The 19,006-nt window shown below is 47.6% G+C and overlaps 1 protein-coding gene across 2 annotated transcripts in view; it reads left to right on the top strand.

Annotated features, from left to right (window-relative positions):
- The window catches only part of LOC147464222 (putative calcium-binding protein At1g02270), a 57,801-nt gene extending 40,842 nt beyond the window's left edge, over positions 1-16,959 (top strand). The window contains exons 9-10 of one of the 2 annotated variants that reach the window (XM_086513723.1): positions 16,098-16,172; positions 16,291-16,959. In XM_086513723.1, coding sequence (XP_086369849.1) covers positions 16,098-16,172; positions 16,291-16,620 — 405 coding nt within the window. In that variant the 3' untranslated portion in view covers positions 16,621-16,959. Of the gene's footprint in view, positions 1-16,097; positions 16,221-16,290 lie in introns of both variants that reach the window. The other variant, XM_086513719.1, reaches the window with a different exon arrangement.
- The last annotated feature ends 2,047 nt before the right edge of the window (positions 16,960-19,006 follow it).

Here is a 19,006-nt window from a genome sequence, read left to right as displayed (position 1 = left end):
AGTGCTTCTTTTATAGGTCCTTTAGCCATTTGTCCTACCTACTTTTAATAAAAGTCATGTCAAAGTCACCTATTAACAAATGACTTAAGTGACTGTTCATATGCTTATATGCTTAAGTGCCTTAACTGTGCAAGTGAGGGTATGCAACTATGACTGGCCTCGACATGCACGTCCTGTTAGAGGCTCACAAGGGTGTCAGGCTAGGTCCTATGCTAAGACTGACGCTAGACTGTAGTAGAAACTTGTCCACGTGGTGCAAGTGAAGTGCGCACGTGACAACCAAGTAGTGGGATGCAGGGGACTGGGTCGGCCAGCCTGGTGGAGACCCTATATAGCAGCCCCTCGGGTGCAGATGTGGCTCGAGTTGGCAGTCAGTGTAGGTTCCATTCCTAGTGTTTTTGGTCAGCACTTCTTGCAATTTTCAGATCAGCCCCAACATTTTTTTTGGTGGGTAGCAGAGGCAATGTATGGAGGCCCTCTTCCGGTGTAGTATCCTCCTCAGGGCAACCTAACATAGGCTTTGTGATTGTGCAGTGGGAGAGTTTCTCACCCAAGCTCCAGATCGAGATCTAGATCTGGCTAGGACTTCTCCAAGGAAAGCTTGTTTTCTTATGCATTTCATGTATGCAAAATAGGAGGAACTTTTTTGCCACCCTCAACAATTTCGAAAGGTGCCTTGCCTGTTGACGAATGCACCGTATTGTTGTACGCATACTTAAGCATGAGGAGATATTGTTCCCACTTGCCCTTATTATCTGACACAACATTTCAACAGATCTAAGACAATAGAATTAGCCTCGTCTGACTATCCATCAGTTTGTTGATGAAATGAGGAGGGAAACTTGAGCGTAGTGCCCATGTTTTTAAATAAGCCTCTCCAAAACAGGCTCGTCATGCAAGGACCACGATTACTGACAATCGACTGTGGCATACCATGGTACTTGAACACATTGTACATAAACAATCTTGCCATCTGATGAAATTTTATCTTCTTCCTGACAGGATTAAAATGGGCTTGCTTGTTGAACGTGCAAATAATGGTCCATATACCATTATTCAAACCATTTTTTCTTGGGAAACTACCACGAGGGAGTGCCCCGAGAGCCTCGTGTAGCTCCTCTGGCAGGAGAGAACTCTCAAGCATTTGTCATATCTCCTCGGTGACGAGGCAAGGCATCTGTGCCCACACATGCTCTCTGCATGCATCTGTGCGCTCTGACTGTGGCTTGCCAGAGAGCAGCTCATTGTAAAAGTCAGTAGCTACTGCCTGCTACTGCCCGTATGTGCCCAGGCTTTGTGGCAATTGACCCATCCAGTCTTCTCAATTGGCGAACACTGGTATGCGCATGGCGAGGAACCACGATCTCAAAAAACTCTCTAGTAACTATCGCCCACCTGGGTTTACTGAGATGCCTGACGGTGGTAGGCAAACTCATGATGCCGCTCCTCAATGGTGATTAGTGCCCGTCGAGCATGTTGCATCTGGTCCTCTATCCAAGGACTACCGGGGTGCCACTCCTGCATACTCTGTAAGGAGGCACTGCCCCGACGTAGCCGTTTCTCCTCCTCTCGGGTCGCAGCTAAACATGCTGTCGACTCCTGGAGAAAGAAGCGACCAAGCTCTCTGAGGCCGTTGGCAACTCTAGCAGCAGTGTCCCCCTGTGTATCCAGACTCTCGGTCCAAAGCACAACCACCTGCTCTCTAAGCTTTGTATCTAGCAAGATCCTCTTAGGGATGCGTATCCGACACCACCACTTCTCTGCCTGTTGGATACAGTAAGGATCATTGGCTCGTGATAAAAAAATGTAGTCCCCGCCAAGATCCATACTGTACCACCCAAGTCACATAAGTGGTCACTTGCATAGAATCGATCTATCCTAGATAGATTCATTTCTACTACCCTGTGAAGTTTGGTTAGCCCGAGAAGTGAGTAGCTGTCTGAGGACCATGCAAAGCTAGCATGCTGCCATACATCCGAGATCTCAAAGTCATACATAGTCCTTCCCAACCAATTCAGCCCCATCTACAGTAGCATGGCTGCCCCCAACATAGTTGACACGTACGGTCACGTACGACGGGTACACATACGAAGACGTGCGGTACTAATCGAACTAAAAAAAATTAGACGTACGGTGACGTAACGTACGATGCAAAAAAAAATCATGCGTCTTACACATGATAGATCATATGAGTCATGACATCGACCTTAGTACTTAGAAGTTATTACTAAATACTTGTAACTTAAGTCTTACAAGTTAGAACATGAAAGATCTGTCCATGGACATTGGAAACGGCAATGTCTGAAGAAAGAAGAATCATGATGTCACGTGACACATCCCAACCCTATGTGTCCGTGGACAAGCTACACCACAGTAGGGTTCAGTCAGTCCAGCCAGTCTAGATTAGTAGTGATCTGGCACTTTTGTGAGTCTATTCGTAGACCGTGCATGCCCAGTCACTTAGTGTAGATGCATATCCTCCGGTTGCACATAGCATGATCATCAGTATTCCCTTCAAAATCCATCAGATTCAGTCAGGGAATTTTCCAGTGCATTTAGCCTATTTTCCCTATTTTTAGTATTTTCACTTATTATTTTAAAGCGACTTTCCAACAAAAGTAGGTAGGACAATTTTGCTAAGTTAATATATAAGCAAACCCAAGTTAGCACTTTCGGCAGAAGAGGCAGCAGGAGCTTCACGCTCAACAGGAAACTTCTCAGTAGAACCCATCAAGGACCATCAAGACCCTTTGGCGTTTTTGGATTTCCCAGCCTCGCCTACCCTCATATCTGGCGCTTCCTTCCGTTGCAAGATCGCCAGCATCACCAGCATCACCTAGCCATTGCAGATTCCCTCCCATCGCAAGCAACTCCCAGTTTGCTAGCGTTTTTCCATTTCAGCCTATTAGCGTTTTTGGTCTCCACAAGCCCAGCCTTTTTGGCAAGGGAAAAGGCAGCCCAGCGTTAATGATTTTCAGCCTTGTCTTCATCGCCAGCATACCAAAAGCCCAACATTTTTGCTAGGGCTATCAAGATCTGCCAGCATTTGCTATTTAAGCCATAAACGCAGCAGAAGAGGCAGCGTTTCCAGCCATCAGAGCAACAGATCAGCGTTAGTGGTTTCAGCCCCTTACCGCATCGGAACCACAGCGTTTCCAGCATATGGGACAGCAGTAGAATCAGCCCAAATTGGATGCAGAAGATCCCCCATTTTCAGCCATGAAAACGCAGCCAAAACAGTCATTTTCAACCACCGAAACAGTCCCGAAATTCAGCAGTTAGAAGATCTCAGATTTCAGCCATCAAGTCATCGTTGTCACCACCGTCGTCGTCATCGGCATAGTCCAAGTTGCATGAGTCCATTGCATACGCATTGTACCACTTTGTGCAATCATAAGTAGACCACTCTCGCCGACGAGAGTGGGGCCTTCGGAGGAGGGTTTTACGTCGTCTCTGGTGTCGTATCTCTCTTCTCTCTCTATCTCTCAGTCTCATACACTGGCACGCACAGTGTCCATTCACTTTGTTCGTGATTATAGAATTTTCCATTAAGATCGGAAGGCTCTACCTTCCATAAGAACTAAAAGGAACCCTTGAGCACAGTTTGGAGCACTCATCTTGAGCAAAGCGCAAACAATCATTCCGCTGCACCTAACACATGAGCTCCAAAGTGGTGGCGGCCATAGTAGATCCGCTACCCGAGCCTCGTTGCACATAGGTCATGGTTGTTTGAGCCAATGCAGCCATTGGGCTCTTGTTCAAATGCAGTCGAGATGCAAAACATTTCCACACCAAAAATCGCCCCCGGAAAAATAAAAATAAAAAATGGACGAGTCATGTACGGAACGTCCCGTACGTCGAACGTGGACAACCCTGGCCCCCAATCTTGTCCAAAGGGTCCTCAAGCATGTTGAAATTCCCCCCATTGCACCACTGCTCTGCATGAGGTAAGGACTCCACCAAATGTGACCAAAACTCAATCCGTGCACTCGCATGGTTGGGCGCATAGATGTGCAGAAAGTCCACAAGGCAGCCATGGACCTGCATAGTGACTCACTAGACCTTGCCTAGCCCACTGATGCCTAATAGCATGCTTCCATGAGTCCGCAACAGTGATACGTACACCTCCGTGAATGCTACAAGGCCCAAAGTAGTTGATTAAAAGGTCTCATAGCAACCACACAAGATTTGTTCACATTGCCTGATATGGCTCTCACACAAATGATGCTCCTGGATGTGCGTGTAAGTCCTCTTTCTCCTTTTGCCATTGCTTGCCTTCACTGAAAAGCATTTGGGAAGGCTAGCCTTCTCCTTCCACCATCCTTCCGTCTCCGCTTTCCACTCCTTCATGTCTTTTTCCATTCGCGTTATTCGTTTGTTCGTGACCATGAAAGTTGCCTTCGTGACCGGCAGGGAAGACCTGCAAGCTGGTGTGGTTTCCATTGCTGACCCTGGTGCAGTGCAAAAGGGTTGGTCAGCCCATTACCTTAGGTGATAGTGGGTAGCGGGCTGAACAGTAGCAGCCCACTCCACTTGGTGGGAACAGAGCTAGAAGCTGGCAACACGTGAGAGGCACAGGGAAGAGAGAGGGCGATGGTGGGCAGAAGGGATGAGCACAGGGACATCAGTGGGATGGCGGGTTGGCAAAGCGAGGGTGGGCGGACCAGCAGAGAGCAGAGAGGGTGCACACGCTGAGAGAGAGAGAGAGAGAGAGAGAGAGAAAGAAAGAAAGAAAGAAAGATTTTTAACGTCTATGTCAGGCCGAAATCGGCTTATGAGACAAATCAAATGTACATTGTGTGTATGTCATCCGTCTATCGGAAAGACACATGAAACAAAATTGATACAAAACTGAACTGAATGTAGGTAGTGGAGTATCTGAGGAGGGATGGAGCTCTATCTCTAGGGGTATATGCATGTCTGTATGCTCAAGGTAGTACAATCATGAGAATGCATCAAGCTATCTAGCTCCATCCTGTACTAATGGGGGGATGTAAGATGTGGTACATGGGTGGGTCTGGTGTCAAGGCTACCCGGATGAAAGCTGTCGGGTCAGCCCTCATCTGAGCCACTCGCTCCTCAGTGGCACGGCGCTCCTGGGCTCGGATCTCCTCGATCTGTCGGTGGTGGGAGCTCGCGCCCCTGTAGCCTGTGACTCGTGGTCGTCGTCTAGCTCGGTTCACCTCCGCCTGTGGGAGTGTCACTCCCCTCTGAGTGTCTGGTGAGGGGGGGGCGGAAATCCTCTGAAAGAAGTCTGTGAGCTGCGACTGTCTCCCCTCTGTCTGTGTAGCTGTGTGTGGCTGTAGTAGTGTGTCCCGATGGCTCTGTATCTCTAGTAAGAAACGTCCGAGCTGTCTCTGATCTCGAGATTCCATGATCTCTCGGAGAGTGGGCTGTCCTCTAAATAGGGCCTCATACCTGCCTCTGATCTCAGTGTATGCTCTGCATCTACATACAAAGTGCTCCTCACTCTCCACCTCCTCTATGCAGGCTCTGCAGATACGCTCCCCCCTGGGAACACCAGTATGTCTCCCGATCTCAATCTCTAACCTGTGTGAAGCCACTCTCAGCTGACCAATCGCCACCCGTGAGCTATGTGGCATATATATGTCCATGTAGCGTGGTCTCTGTATGAACCCCCCAGACAATATGGTGAGAAACTGGTCTCTGTAATCTGACATCCTCGTCCCCAAGCTAGGTGCCTCCCAGACTCTCCTAGTGTATAGCTGCCACAGATCCTGTCTCAATACCAAGTTCCTCTCACTGCGAGAGAGGTGAACATATGGTGAGTGGGGGTCGTACTGGAATGGTGGTAGGCTCTCCATGTCAAGACCGTGTCCCTCAAACCATGCTCTGACCTGTGAGTACCATGCTCTCTCATGCCCACTCTCTGATAGCTGTATAGCTGCCTCAAATGCTCTACGGGTAAGTCTGTCAGGAGGTAGCTCTCTCATCCTCTGGATGAAGCAAACTGTCTGGAATAGTGCCTCTACAACCATAGGTGGTGTGGCGAGCTCGGCTCTAATAATGTCGTGTGGCACTGTCTTCTTGCTGCGGAGCAAGCGTGAGATCCTATATACCTGTGGTCTCTCAAGTTGTGTCCACTGGTCAGCTGTCAATCCTGGTGCCCATACTGCCGCCGAGTACATCAAGGCCGGGGTGACTAAGGTGTCGAAAAGCCACCCCTTCGTGCGGGGCTCCTGAAAGTGTGCCTGGTGGCACCTCCGCTCTAGCATGGCCAGAGCTGCATATCCTCGGGTGAGCCTGTCAACAGCAGCCTGCCTCATAGTGAAGGGTCCTGGTAGGCTGGTGAATGTGATGCCAAGGTAGACATAAGAGGTGACTACATCAACCTGTCCTCCTGCTGCTGTGAAGGTGGCGGCGCTCCTCACTGCACTGGATGTGTGAAAGATCATAACCTTGGTTTTGCCAAGGTTCACAGTCAACCCCCTGTGTGTGCTGAATTCGTCCAAGGCCTCAAGATGGCGTTGCAAGCCCTCGGGTGACTCTGAAATCAACACAATATCATCAGCATATAACATGATGTGGACCGGAGTACCTGCTAAGTTGCTCCCCTCTCCCCCTGCTCGCAGTATGTAGTCGGAGATCTCGTCGATGTATAGCCCAAAGAGTGTCGGGGAGAGTGGGCATCCTTGCTTAACACCAATGGTGCTAGCAATGGTCTCTGAAAAACCGCCTGGGCAACGAACCCGACCCGTCACCCTCTCATAGAGAGAGAGAGAGAGAGAGAGAGAGAGAGAGAGAGAGAGAGAGAGAGAGAGAGAGAGAGAGAGAGAGAGAGAGAGAGAGAGAGAGAGAGAGAGAGCTTTTTAATGTCTATATGAGGCCGAAGTCAGCCTATGAGACAAATCAAGTATACATGTATATCCTCCGTCTATCAAAAAAGACAAAATAGTTCAAACTGGTACAAAATAAAAGAAAAGGACTTTTGGTGGATGATGGGATCTATGGGCACCGTGTGGAGCTCTAGTACTAGGGGTATGTGCATGTCTATATGCTCAGGGTAGTACAACCATTCAAATGCATCAATCTAGCTAGCTCCATCGTGTACTGGGATGTAGAATGTAGTACATGGGAGGGTCAGAAGCAAGGGCTGCCCTGAGAGAGAGAGAGAGAGAGAGAGAGAGAGAGAGAGAGAGAGAGAGAGAGAGAGAGAGAGAGATGTTATATTAAACGTCTTTAAAAGGCCAAAATGACCTATGAGACCAAAGTTATACAATCTTGGTGGATCTAATACAATGTCTGGGTACAAAAATAAAATGAATAAAGTGAAAAACTAAAATCTTAACTGCTAGACGTGAACTAAGTAGCTAGCTAGAAATCTGTGTAGGATATGAGAAGAAGGGGGGGAGGGAGGGGGGCGGGGGTTGAAGTAGTAACTAGGGGATAATACAACACACTGTGGGTGTGCGTGTGGGAATATAATGGGTGAGAACTGATACAAAGGCTGATACAAGATGAGCAGGGTGTACAATCCTCAAAAGAGCTAAATCACAGGAGATCCATCATCGGTCGTTGCTGGATCTCATCAATCTCCTCCATGGTCAGTAGTTTGACCGGGCGTCGTGCATGTCGTGCCAAAGTGATCGGAATCCTCTGATGCAGCCTCTGTCGATTGTGTCTAGTCCTCCGTGGTCATGGGCGTTTGGATCTCCCTAGCTCGGTCGCTCGATCGATCAACGTGCCTCTTGTGTGAGGAGAATGTGAGCTATGCTGTGGTAGCTGCTCCTTCGGCTGCCCAGTGTCCGCTCTAAAGAAGTTTGTGATCTATCTCTGAGACTGGCTAGCCTCTCCTCTCATTAGGCTCTCTCTATGTCTGCGCAGCTCCAACAAAAACAGACCTAGACATCTCTGGTCCTCATACCCCATGACTCTAGAGAGTGGTCCAAAGCCATCTCTGAACAGGCAGTGAAAGCGGCCTCGTATCTCATAGTAAACTGGGCAGTGACATGTGTAGTGCAACTCTGTCTCAAGCTCCATGTGACATAGGGGACATGTCTTGGCCTCTGTTGGTACTCTGTTGTATCTACCAGTCTCGATCCGAAGCTGGTGTGAAGATGTGCGTATCTGGTCAATAGCACATCGTGTCCATGTATCTGGGCATCGTCACAAAACCATCCTCAGTAAGCTGGAGAAGATGCTCTCTATAGAAAGCCATCTCTGTGTCCAACTCCTGTGCCGGCTGTATCCAAGTCCTCCTAGTATCTAGCCGAGTCAGGTCCTTGCAGATGAGCCTGGTGATCTCGGACTGTGTAAAAGTCAAAAAGGGTGCATCCAATGAGTACCGGAAGGGGGGCAATCTGTCCATGCTGAAGCCATGTACCTGAAATCATAATGTCATCTCCCCATACCAACATCTTGTATCTCCTTGCATAGCTAATTGTCCAGAGGACTCAAGTGATAGGCGGGCATATCTGTCTTTGGGATGTCCCACAAGCGGTGTATAAAGGAGACTGATCTGGTAAGCGCCTCAACCACTAGTGGGAGGGCAGCTAGCTTTGCCCGAATAATGTCATGTGGTACTGAAGCCTTGGCTCTAATAAACTGCGAGATCATAGAGACTAGAGGATTCTCCATGTCTCCCTATCCATCAGTGCGACCAGACCTCCCGTGATGGTCTAATGAAGGCCCCATTCTGAACTCCATGGAGCAGTGTGGAAGCCACTAGAGTGTCAAAAAGCCAGAGCTTCGTCCGAGGCTCTTGAAACTGAATATGTGAACACATCCTCTCCATGCAACCCAATGCTGCATGTGCTCTAGTCAGCCTAGTGTTTGTTGCTCTCCTCAATGAAAATGCTGGTCCACTAAAGACCACCCCAAGATAGGTGTACTCTGTATACTCCACTGTCTTATGGCCGTATGTGAATGCGGGTGCTGATCTCCTGGTCCACTGTGAGGTGGTGTTAAACACCATAACCTTGGTTTACCAAGGTTGACAGACAAACCACTGTCATGGGCAAACCTATGCAAAGCATCCAAGTGACGCTGCATCCCCTCGGAGAGTCGGAGATCAACACAATATCATCAGCATATAACAATAGTGGAATCCATGTCCCTGCCGTGGCTCTGAGTGTCAGAATGTGGTCAAGAGTAGAAAAACCTCTCTTGAACCTTGCCTGCCTGGCTACGCATATACCCTCCCTCTTTGCCCATCTACTCAGCTGTTGCTCAAGAATGGATACGTACAACCGTACCAATGTGTGTCCAATCATGATAGTGGGATAATTCCCAAGCTCCATAGGGTCTCCTGACTTCAAGATAGGTACAATAGTAGATAAACTCCAAGTGTCAGGCAAACCCTCACACATGGCACGATTGAACATCACTGCTAGAAGCTCTGAGAGCAGATCCTTGGCATGTATGAAGTGCTCAGCCACTAAGCCATATCTCCCACCTCTTCAAGAGAGGGCTACAACAAACATAATGGGGAGACTCTCCCAATGAAAAAACAGCATATGTACAATGAGGCTAAATCAAGAAATGGGAGGAGGGAAGTTGAGGTGGAGGCTAGGGCAGGGACCTCGTCCTGCTTAAGAGGACCGAATCGGTTCCCTTGTGGGAACCCACTGCTGCTGGACAGGCGCCTGAGGACCACTCTGAGTGCCAGGCTGTCGTTGTGACCCCTGCCGTTGTCGACCACGAACCTGCTGCCATCCCTCCTACGTTGGAGCCCCAGGCTCGGAGGGTGGCTTTGCTTGTGTGCTCTGTGTCTCTGCCTGCCTGCTGCTGGCCAGCCCTTGAAGGCTGGGGCTGGGCCTCTGGTGTAGGTCAGGGCCTCCTCCGTGGACAGGCCTTCGCAAGATGGCCCATCTGTCGACAAATGAAGCACTGATTCGGGAGGCCCGAATACTCCACGCTCTATCTAAACCAACCTCCACTCACCCGAGGAAGTAGGACGACCTTCGCGAGAGTGTGGGTGTCCCTAACCAGAACGCGAACGGAGGGAGTGCCGGCCACCTTGGCAGCTACTATAGCTTCCGTGCGAGGTGTCTCGAGGACAGTCCCAATCGCTGAGCCTATCCTAGACAAAAGTGGTAGGTACTCCCTCCTCAAACCAGGAAAGTAGACGGAAATGGGAAGGTCTGCCTCCTCTACCAGAACATTTGAAGCTAGGGTCAAAACCATGTCTCCACTGTCGAAAGTGGGCTCGAACTGCTCGGATGGTCATGGGGCTCATGGCGATGACCTTAGACGCCATCTTGAAGGGGAGGGGGGGCTGTCGAGGGTGAAGCTGAGGTGGAGGCTAGGACAAGGACCTCGTCTTGCTTAAGAGGACCGAATTGGTTCCCTGTGGGAACCCACTGCTACTGGACAGGCGCCTGAGGACCACTCTGAGTGCCAGGCTGTCGCTGTGGCCCCTGCTGTTGTCGATCACGAACCTGCTGCCATCCCTCCTCCGCTGGAGCCCCAGGCTTGGAGGGTGGCTTTGCCTGTGTGCTCTGTGTCTCTGCCTCCTGTTGCTAGCCAGTCCTTGAAGGCTGGGGCTCGGGCTGGGCATGTGGTGTAGGTCGGGGCCTCCTCCGTGGACAGGCCTTCGTAAGATGGCCCATCTGTCGACAAATGAAGCATTGATTCGGGAGGCCCGAATACTCCACGCTCTGTCTAAACCAACCCCCACTCACCCGAGGAAGTAGGACAACCTTCGGGAGAGTGTGGGTGTCCCTAACCAGAACGCGAACTGAGGGAATACAGGCCACCTTGGCAGCTACTATAGCTTCCGTGCGAAGTGTCTCTAGGATAGTCCCAATCGCTGAGCCTATCCTGGACAAAAGTGGTAGGTACTCCCTCCTAAAACCAGGAAAGCAGACGGAAATGGGAAGGTTTGCCTCCTCTACCATAACATTTGAAGCAGGGTCAAAACCATGTCTCCACTGTCGAAAGTGGGCTCAAGCTGCTTGGATGGTCATGGGGCTCATGGCGATGACCTTGGACGCCATCTCTGAGGTCTCAAACTCGATCTGATAGTAGTCTCGTCCGAGGAACTGAACGTCCAAGATCTTGCCCACCTCTGCGAGAAGGCGGGCTTGGAGAAGATCATACAACTCTCCTCTGCTAGGTCTGGTATCGAGAATCTTGCAGATGACGGAAGTCGCGTGCAGGCGTTCCACCTCTGCGGCTAGGCTCGCTTGCTCTGTCGATGAGAGAGCAAGTTGAATGGTGGGCTCAACGGGGTCGGGCGAGGGGGCTTCATTGGAGTCCCTCTGCGGTGGAGCTTGAGCCTCCATCTGTGTCTGCTGCTGTGACGTAGAAGCGAAGGAGCGTCGATGAACGGAAGGGACCTTGCTGGACCGAACACGTCGATGGTATTGGCGAAGCCCGACAAGCAGGAAGGGAGAGGGAGAGGGCTAAAGGCAATGTGCAGGCGCAGGTGAGTGAATGGAAAGGCAGGCGGGCTGGGCAAAAATACGGGACGGGCGGACAGCGGGGAGGGTTATAGGCGGGGCTGGCTGGGAAGCGGGCGGGGCAGCGGGTGGGTAGGGAGGACTGCGCAAGGGGCGGGCAGGTGGGCTGCGCGGGGGAGGTGAGGGTGAGGGTGTTGCGCAGGGTGAGGGGGGCAGGCAGCGATGGCGAAAGGGGGGGGGGGGGGGGGGGAGGGGCGAAAGGGGGGTGTGTGGGCAGCAGCAGCGAGCTCGATATTTCATACAAATAGATTCCTTACTTTGTTTTCTTTCGTGTAGGACGCTTCTTCAAGAAATCCTTCTCCATCTCTCATTGCTAATATGCAGGACAAGGTTGAAAGGATTCGAGATAAGGAGACTCTCTCAGTCTCTTTTTCTCCACAGCATGACACACAGGATTTGCATGATTATGAGAAGCATGATGATTTGAATGATAATGATTTGGATGAAAAAGACAAACATGATGAATTGCATGAAGATGATGCGATTGTTCACAAGGATGATGTGTTAGTGGATGCTTTTCCTAGCGAAGCTAACCTCGTTGTAGATTCGATCAATTACGAAGATCCGATCTTGGATTTCGAGTCGAGGTCCAAAGAACCCTCACAAGACGATTCGATCATTCAGGACGAACCGATATTGGCTCTCGAGCCTTGGTCCAAAGAACCCTCACAGGAAGTATTATGTGTTCGCATGATTGATATGCACGCATTGTTCGAGTGTTTCATTCGTGAAAGTTTCCTGTATTTTAGTCAACATCGTTATGTGATCCCTTTTCCTAGGCATGACATATTGTATGTTGAGCACGTTTCTCTCATGGATGAGCACGAATGTATGCGGATTTTTCGTGAAAAGCTAAAAAGTTTGTATGTCAGGAAGTTGCATTTCATGTCTCTTCCTTGGCATGACACAGTTTCCGAACGAGCTCATGAAAGTATGAGCACCAAGCATGGGCATTTCCATTGTGATTTGCCACAATTGATTGATTTCGATCAAACAGAAAAGATTCGACCTCATTGTTTGCATGTGTTTGATGAACGGGTTGTCACTCCATCTATTTGTTCATCTACATTGCATACACAGTCTTTAGAGAAGACAAGATTTTTTTCCTTCACTTTACATGGAATGGGTATGTTCATGGTTTTGTGTTGGAGATGGTTTCAGGAATTTTCAGCCATGGAGATTCTTGAAGTCAAAGGAAGCAGGTCTCTAGACAAAGTTGAAGCATCGAAGGAGCCACAGAAGACTTTGAGTCGCTTTCGGCGCGGCCCAAAGAAGCAAGCGTTGCAGACCTTTATGAAGTTCCAAGTACCGCACGACCCACACATCAGAGTGGGCCGGCGAAGAGTCCCTTCCAGGATTCCGGATGCTGTTGGCGATCTCCCTCGACGCCATACAGTTCGGTACCAGTACCTCACTTTGAAAAGGAGGGGATGTCACGTGACACATCCCAACCCTATGTGTCCGTAGACAAGCTACACCACAGCAGGGTTCACTCAGTTCAGTCAAGTCTAGATTAGCAGTGATCTAGCACTTTTGTGAGTCTATTCGTAGACCGTGCATGCCCAGTCACTTAGCATAGATGCATATCCTCCAATTGCACACAGCATGACCATCGGAATTCCCATCAGAATTCATTAGCATCAGTTAGGGGAATTTTCCAATGCATTTAGCCTATTTTCCTATTTATTGGTTATTTTCACTTATTATTTTTAAGTGACTTTCCAATGAAAGTAGGTAGGGCAATTTTGCTAAGTTAATATATAAGCAAACCCAAGTTAGCACTTTCTGGCAGAAGAGGGAGCAGGAGCTTTCCGCTCAACATGCAACTTCTCAGCAGTACCCCCCCCTCAGCACTCCAAGCAGTAAGCATCGCCATCAGTCCCCCATACCTGGCGTTTTCTTTCCTCAGCATCAGCCCTCGCCTTGGAGTTCCTCCTTCTGGCGTTAGTACCCCAGCAAATCAGCCTTGCTAGCGTTTATGCCTCAACAGGCTGATCTTCGTCAACGATTTTAGCCTCATCATCACTTCAGCCCATCAGCGTTTTGCTAACGCTAGGATAAGTCAGCAGACCTCAGCTTTTGCTAGCGTTTTTGCAGCAGGTCAGCGTTTTTGCTTTCAGCCTTCATCTACAGCAGATCCACACAGTTTTTCAGCCATGACACAGTAGCAAATTCCCCCCAAGTTGGTTGCAGATGCTCCCCCATTTTCAGCCATCAAAACGCAACCAAAACAGTCATTTTCAGCCAGCGAAACAGCCCTGAAAAACAGCAGTTAGAAGATCTCAGATTTCAGTCATCAAGTCGTCGTCGTCACCACCGTCGTCGTCATCGGCATAGTCCAATTTGCATCAGTCCATTGCATTCGCATTGTACACCTTCGTGCAATCAAAGTAGACCACTCTCGCCGACGAGAGTGGGGCCTTCGGAGGAGGGTTTTACAACCTCTCGGTGTCGTATCTCTTCTCTCTCCTTCTCTCAGTTTCATTCACTTGCACGCACAATATCCACTCACTTTGTTCGTGATCATAGCACTCTACAAGACGGAAGGCTCTCTCCTTCCCTAAGAACTAAAAGGAACCTTGAGCAATAAAGATCACTAATCTTGAGAAAATACAACATTCATTCCGCTGCACCTTTCATTGGTATCAGAGCTTTGGAAGTGTTCTGCATTACTAAAGGAAAGAACCACAAGAACACAAGAATTTTTTTTGCTTGTTGCGATCGCATGAACCCAAGTTTACTTGGGCGTGGCGATTCCTAATCGTGTTTTGTTGAAGAGTGACGGGAATCCCAAGAAAGAAGGGCTTGTCCAGTCTCCTCTTGTGTCTCTTTTCACTCATTGAGAGCGGACCGTGCACTTAGCTGCCGGCCAATCGACGTGAGGTGGGAAAAAGCAACCTTGGTGTGAGCGCAAGGCGGCCAAGGGGTGCGCCCGCAGAAAAGGGTAGAACTCGGGTGAAGAGAAGATCCTTCTCCAACGCGATTTGCAAGCGAAAGAAAACCTCAAGAACCACAAGAACCCAAGACCCTCAAGACTCAAGAACTTCAAGAACCCAAGATTCTCACGAACCAAGGACCTCAAGAACCTCAAGACCCTCAAGAACCCAAGTTCCTCGCGAGCTTAAGACCCCAAGATCATAGTGCATGGTCGTCACCCGAAGCGGCATGGATACTTCGCATTCAGGTGATGAGCATGAGAGAGGCGACGAAGGATTCTCCCCACCCAGAGATTTTTCCAACCCTCCCCTTCGCCATCTACGCCAGACCCTATGGAGGCAATGGTTAAGTAGATGATGGCCATGATGGATAGACAGGAAGACAAGGGCCTTGCTTTAGAACGCGAGCGCCTTGCTCAGGAGCGTGAGCGCATTGCTCTTGCCGCAAAACAAGAAGAAAATCGCCTTGCTCAGGACTGTGAGTGCGACGACAGAATTGCAAGAATGGCCGCAGATCAAGCAGCCAAGGACCACGAGCGCGACGAACAATATCCACTCACTTTGTTCGTGATCATAGCACTCTACAAGACGGAAGGCTCTCTCCTCTCTCAGTCTCATTCACTTGCACACACAATATCCACTCACTTTGTTCGTGATCATAGCACTCTACAAGACGGAAGGCTCTCTCCTTCCCTAAGAACTAAAAGGAACCTTGAGCAATAAAGATCACTAATCTTGAGAAAATACAACATTCATTCCGCTGCACCTTACAATGAGTGGCCTCACTACTCATCATAATTAGAAGTTCTTTGACTTTCCCCTCCATATCATCACGGTCTTTTAGACCGGTCACTCCTACATGTAAAGCTCTAGCCTTCCTCCTTTGCTCTTCCTCTAGGGTCATGTTGATGATTGTGGGAGTGGGGATGGCTATTGGTTCTTTCCCTTTCGCTTTCTTGGCGATTTCTATCCATTTTTTGGCCTCATCTACCTTCTTCTATGTTTTCGTGATTACATCTACCCACGATGACGTCTTGGCCTCATGTTCCTTCTCTTCGTCTTTGATCTTCCGCACTTCTTCTTTGATGATTTTGAGTTCCTCTATCATCGAGGTCTGGATTTCTCCTCCAAGTCCACTCCCCGCTCTAGTTTCGGCAAGCTCTCACTTGAGGGTTGAGACCCATTCCCGGAGCACTTTGGATGAGGTTGGCCTTTTCTTTCCACCATCCTTCCATCTCCGTTTTTCACTCTTTCATCTCTTTTTTCACTTGTGTTATTCTCTTGTTCGTGACCATGAATGTTTCCTTTGTTACCGTCGAGGGAGACTTGCACACGGGTGAGCTGCTCTTGGTCTCCATATTGAGAGAGAGAGAGAGAGAGAGAGAGAGAGAGAAGAAGAAGAAGAAGAGAGTTTTAACGTCGTAGGAAACTATCCCAAGAGACCTTAAAGATCTAGCCGACGAGGAGAGTTGAACTCAAGACCTGTTATTCAAGAGGGAAATGGCATAACCAATCTACCACACTTGAGTGATAGAAAGGTTATCCCATTTTCCTCTTTTTATTAGCGCACACACTCACACCCACACACACACCCGAGAAGAAGGGAGTTTTAACGTCGTAGGAAACTCTTCCAAGAGAGAAAGAAAGACTCTAAAAGAGAGAGAGAGAGAGAGAGAGAGAGAGAGAGAGAGAGAGAGAGAGAGAGAGAGAGAGAGAGAGAGAGTATATTTTCCTACAGCTCGGCCTTACAGAAACCTGGTCAGATGCATGTTCAGAAGGTTTAACCAGAAAAGAGATTGATCAGGTGATGCAGGTGATCGACATTAACGGAAACGGTGTCATTGATTACAACGAGTTTGAGGCATGTATCAAGGAGGAGAACATCAGTTCCACTTGGATTCCCATGTTCTGATGTACTGTTTTCTACGCAGGCCCTACTTGCTGAGGAAGAGGTCTCTTTGATACCCTCAAGGGAATCAATTTCAAGCTTGTTTTGCAATGCATCGATAGGCACAATGAGAGAACTGATGTTGAGATTGCAATCAGAGAAGTTTTTAGAAGGCAGTGACGCTTCTCTGCAAGACAGATGTAGGAAACTCAGCAGAAGTCAAAGCTTCACTATCAAGGACGCATTTCTTTTTCCTCAAGCAGTCGAAGCGGGGGTGTGGCCAGATGAATATTCTTTGTCAGATCATGCTGCCCTTACTGCCACATTTACTTTGCCAGGGGATGCCAATGCTAAGCACATGAGCAGTTCATGATTGGTATACATCTATGTGTTGCGCATTCTAATGAGTCCTATTCTTGATCCACCAAGATCTCGTCTGCTATTTCCAGATGTACGATTAACCCATCCCACAAAACTTCCGCTACAATGAGCAACAGTCTGGGGTAGAACCTAAGTTCTAGCTCTGTTAAATCATATGTAAAATAATCTTTTGTTGTATAGATATGTATAAAAGGTCACACTCTAGATGTTGCCATTGAGAGCTTGGGAAGGCTGGCATCTGCCATTTTGAGGCAATCTGGTTGAAGTGGTTGTATTATCAACTCAAGCTGTAAAGATGTTGTCTATTAATTGAATGGTGTCTTGTTCAGCATTTTATTCTACCCATTCCCTGAATATATTACTAGGGTGTACGGAAGTATGACTTAATTATAGGATCAATGCCAGATGTAGGTACTTGTGGGAGATTGGGGTGTGGTTTCCAGCTTTTGGCTGTTAAATTGAAGCCTTCCGCTAAAATTCCTTTTAGATTATTGGAGCAGAAGGGGAATTTCTGGTGTAAATGAGAAATTAGGGGAGTCCTGCATTTATGAAAAATGGCATACTACCCAGCTAACTAGCAGGGTTTTAGCTTCAATGTGTAAAAATAAAGCAAAAAAGATCTATTTACACCTTGGAATGATAACACTACAGATTTACTGACTAGTGTCAGAGGAATTAATGCTGAGGTTTAAGGTGTGATCAGGGTAAATTCTATAGAACACTTACGTATAGGGAGAACTTTCAAATTTAAAGATGAAAACCCATTGTAGCCTGGTGAATAAAAGTTGTCAACTTTGCCTTGACAAATGTTTGTCATCTTGTGGAACTTTGAGAGTTTTTAAAAGTCCTGCTTTTGTATATTTTGCATTGAAGCCCTGGACTATCTTGGATGTCTGCGCAAGCACTAAAAAGGGTCTATAGTCCACTTGTGGCAATCACACAAGATAGCTCACAAATGAGCCGAGGATCCTATTTATAGAATCCTTTAATGGAATTTCTTAACCTCACTTTAATCAAGGGCTCGTTCACACTCGGGGCTCGTTCACACTCGGGGCTCGTTCACATTGGTTGGACATTGCTCAAGCACCACGATAGAATTTCTTGATCGTTATGGGGAAAATTAAGGAATCATGTTTGAGCAATTTTTGTGAGAAGGTTGAAGTTCCCAAGACGAGTTAGTGCTCAATGTCCATGTTATTACGAAACTTAAAGTATTTTCTCTGTTGTAATAACTTGAAGGGAGATTGATAACATGTAGAATGGTAGTGTTTATAAACACCAGTAGTAAACAAGCAATTTAAGATCTCTGTTTAAGGACATGTACCAAGGAATGAATTTAAGGAGCAAAATGTAACTTTAAAAAAGAGAGATGATTATTAAGTCTGAAAACAACAAAAAAAAATTGGTTTATGACATAATCCAAACTTAAATAGGTTCGATAAAGAAATCTAATACTAGAAATACTATGATAAATGTAACTAAAGCCTTGAAAAGACTCAAGCTGCACGACTCTACTCTTTAATAGAGTCAACATTATCAGATTTGTTTTCCACCAAAGAGACCTAAGCAAGCTTTTTCTTTATTGCATGCCTTTTTGGTATCTTGATTCTAATATAAGGACGTTTATTTCAGTCCAAACAATTGCATCTGCATTTCCCACGCTTGTAGATCTTTCTCATTGATGGTCCAAAACCCATTCTAATAGTTAGCATACACTTGGGCATCTGTCATACCACTCTTTCTTGGACAAGGTGCCCAATATTGTATCAATGTTCTCTTGCAGTTAAGTGACAGTATCATTATCAACCGGATAGATACAATCCCTTGATAGATGTTGGGCCAGGAGACTTTGTTTTGTTACACCATGAGGACCACAATAACGACCATTGTACTTCAAAACCAATGAATCTATCTGCATCTTGTTCAGATGTCACCGTACTCCCATTGAGTTAATGAGATCCTTGAGATTTTGGCCAAACATTTGTGTAGAATATTTCCTCTAAATAATTGCCTTTCCAAGCTCTTGGATTACACTATTCCAATAATCTATTATACGTTTATAGTACTTTGGCACATTTAAGCTAGTACTACTCAAACCTTGCCAGAACCGTATGTAGTTCTTCAATCGTGATTTTAGTTTCTCATGCGCCTTTACAAATAGTGCCCAGTACTAGATGTGGATTTTCTTATGATAGCATTGGTTTACCTTTAGCATCACACTTTCAAATATGGAAGCTTCTACTCCAAGTAGGAACACCAACATGTGATTTATTGCATCATTGGTGTGTCATCTTGCATCAAGAACCTGAATTGTAGTGGTTTTGAGCGACCCACAAGTGTTTCTTGCCCATCACAAATATAGCCATCAATTTTTTGAA

Source organism: Adiantum capillus-veneris, chromosome 1 (assembly GCF_014529385.1).
Source record: "Adiantum capillus-veneris isolate H3 chromosome 1, ASM1452938v2, whole genome shotgun sequence".
NCBI classification, from domain to species: Eukaryota; Viridiplantae; Streptophyta; class Polypodiopsida; order Polypodiales; family Pteridaceae; genus Adiantum; species Adiantum capillus-veneris.
Note: the sequence above shows the minus strand (reverse complement) of the source record. Positions and strands in the feature narration are given on the sequence as shown.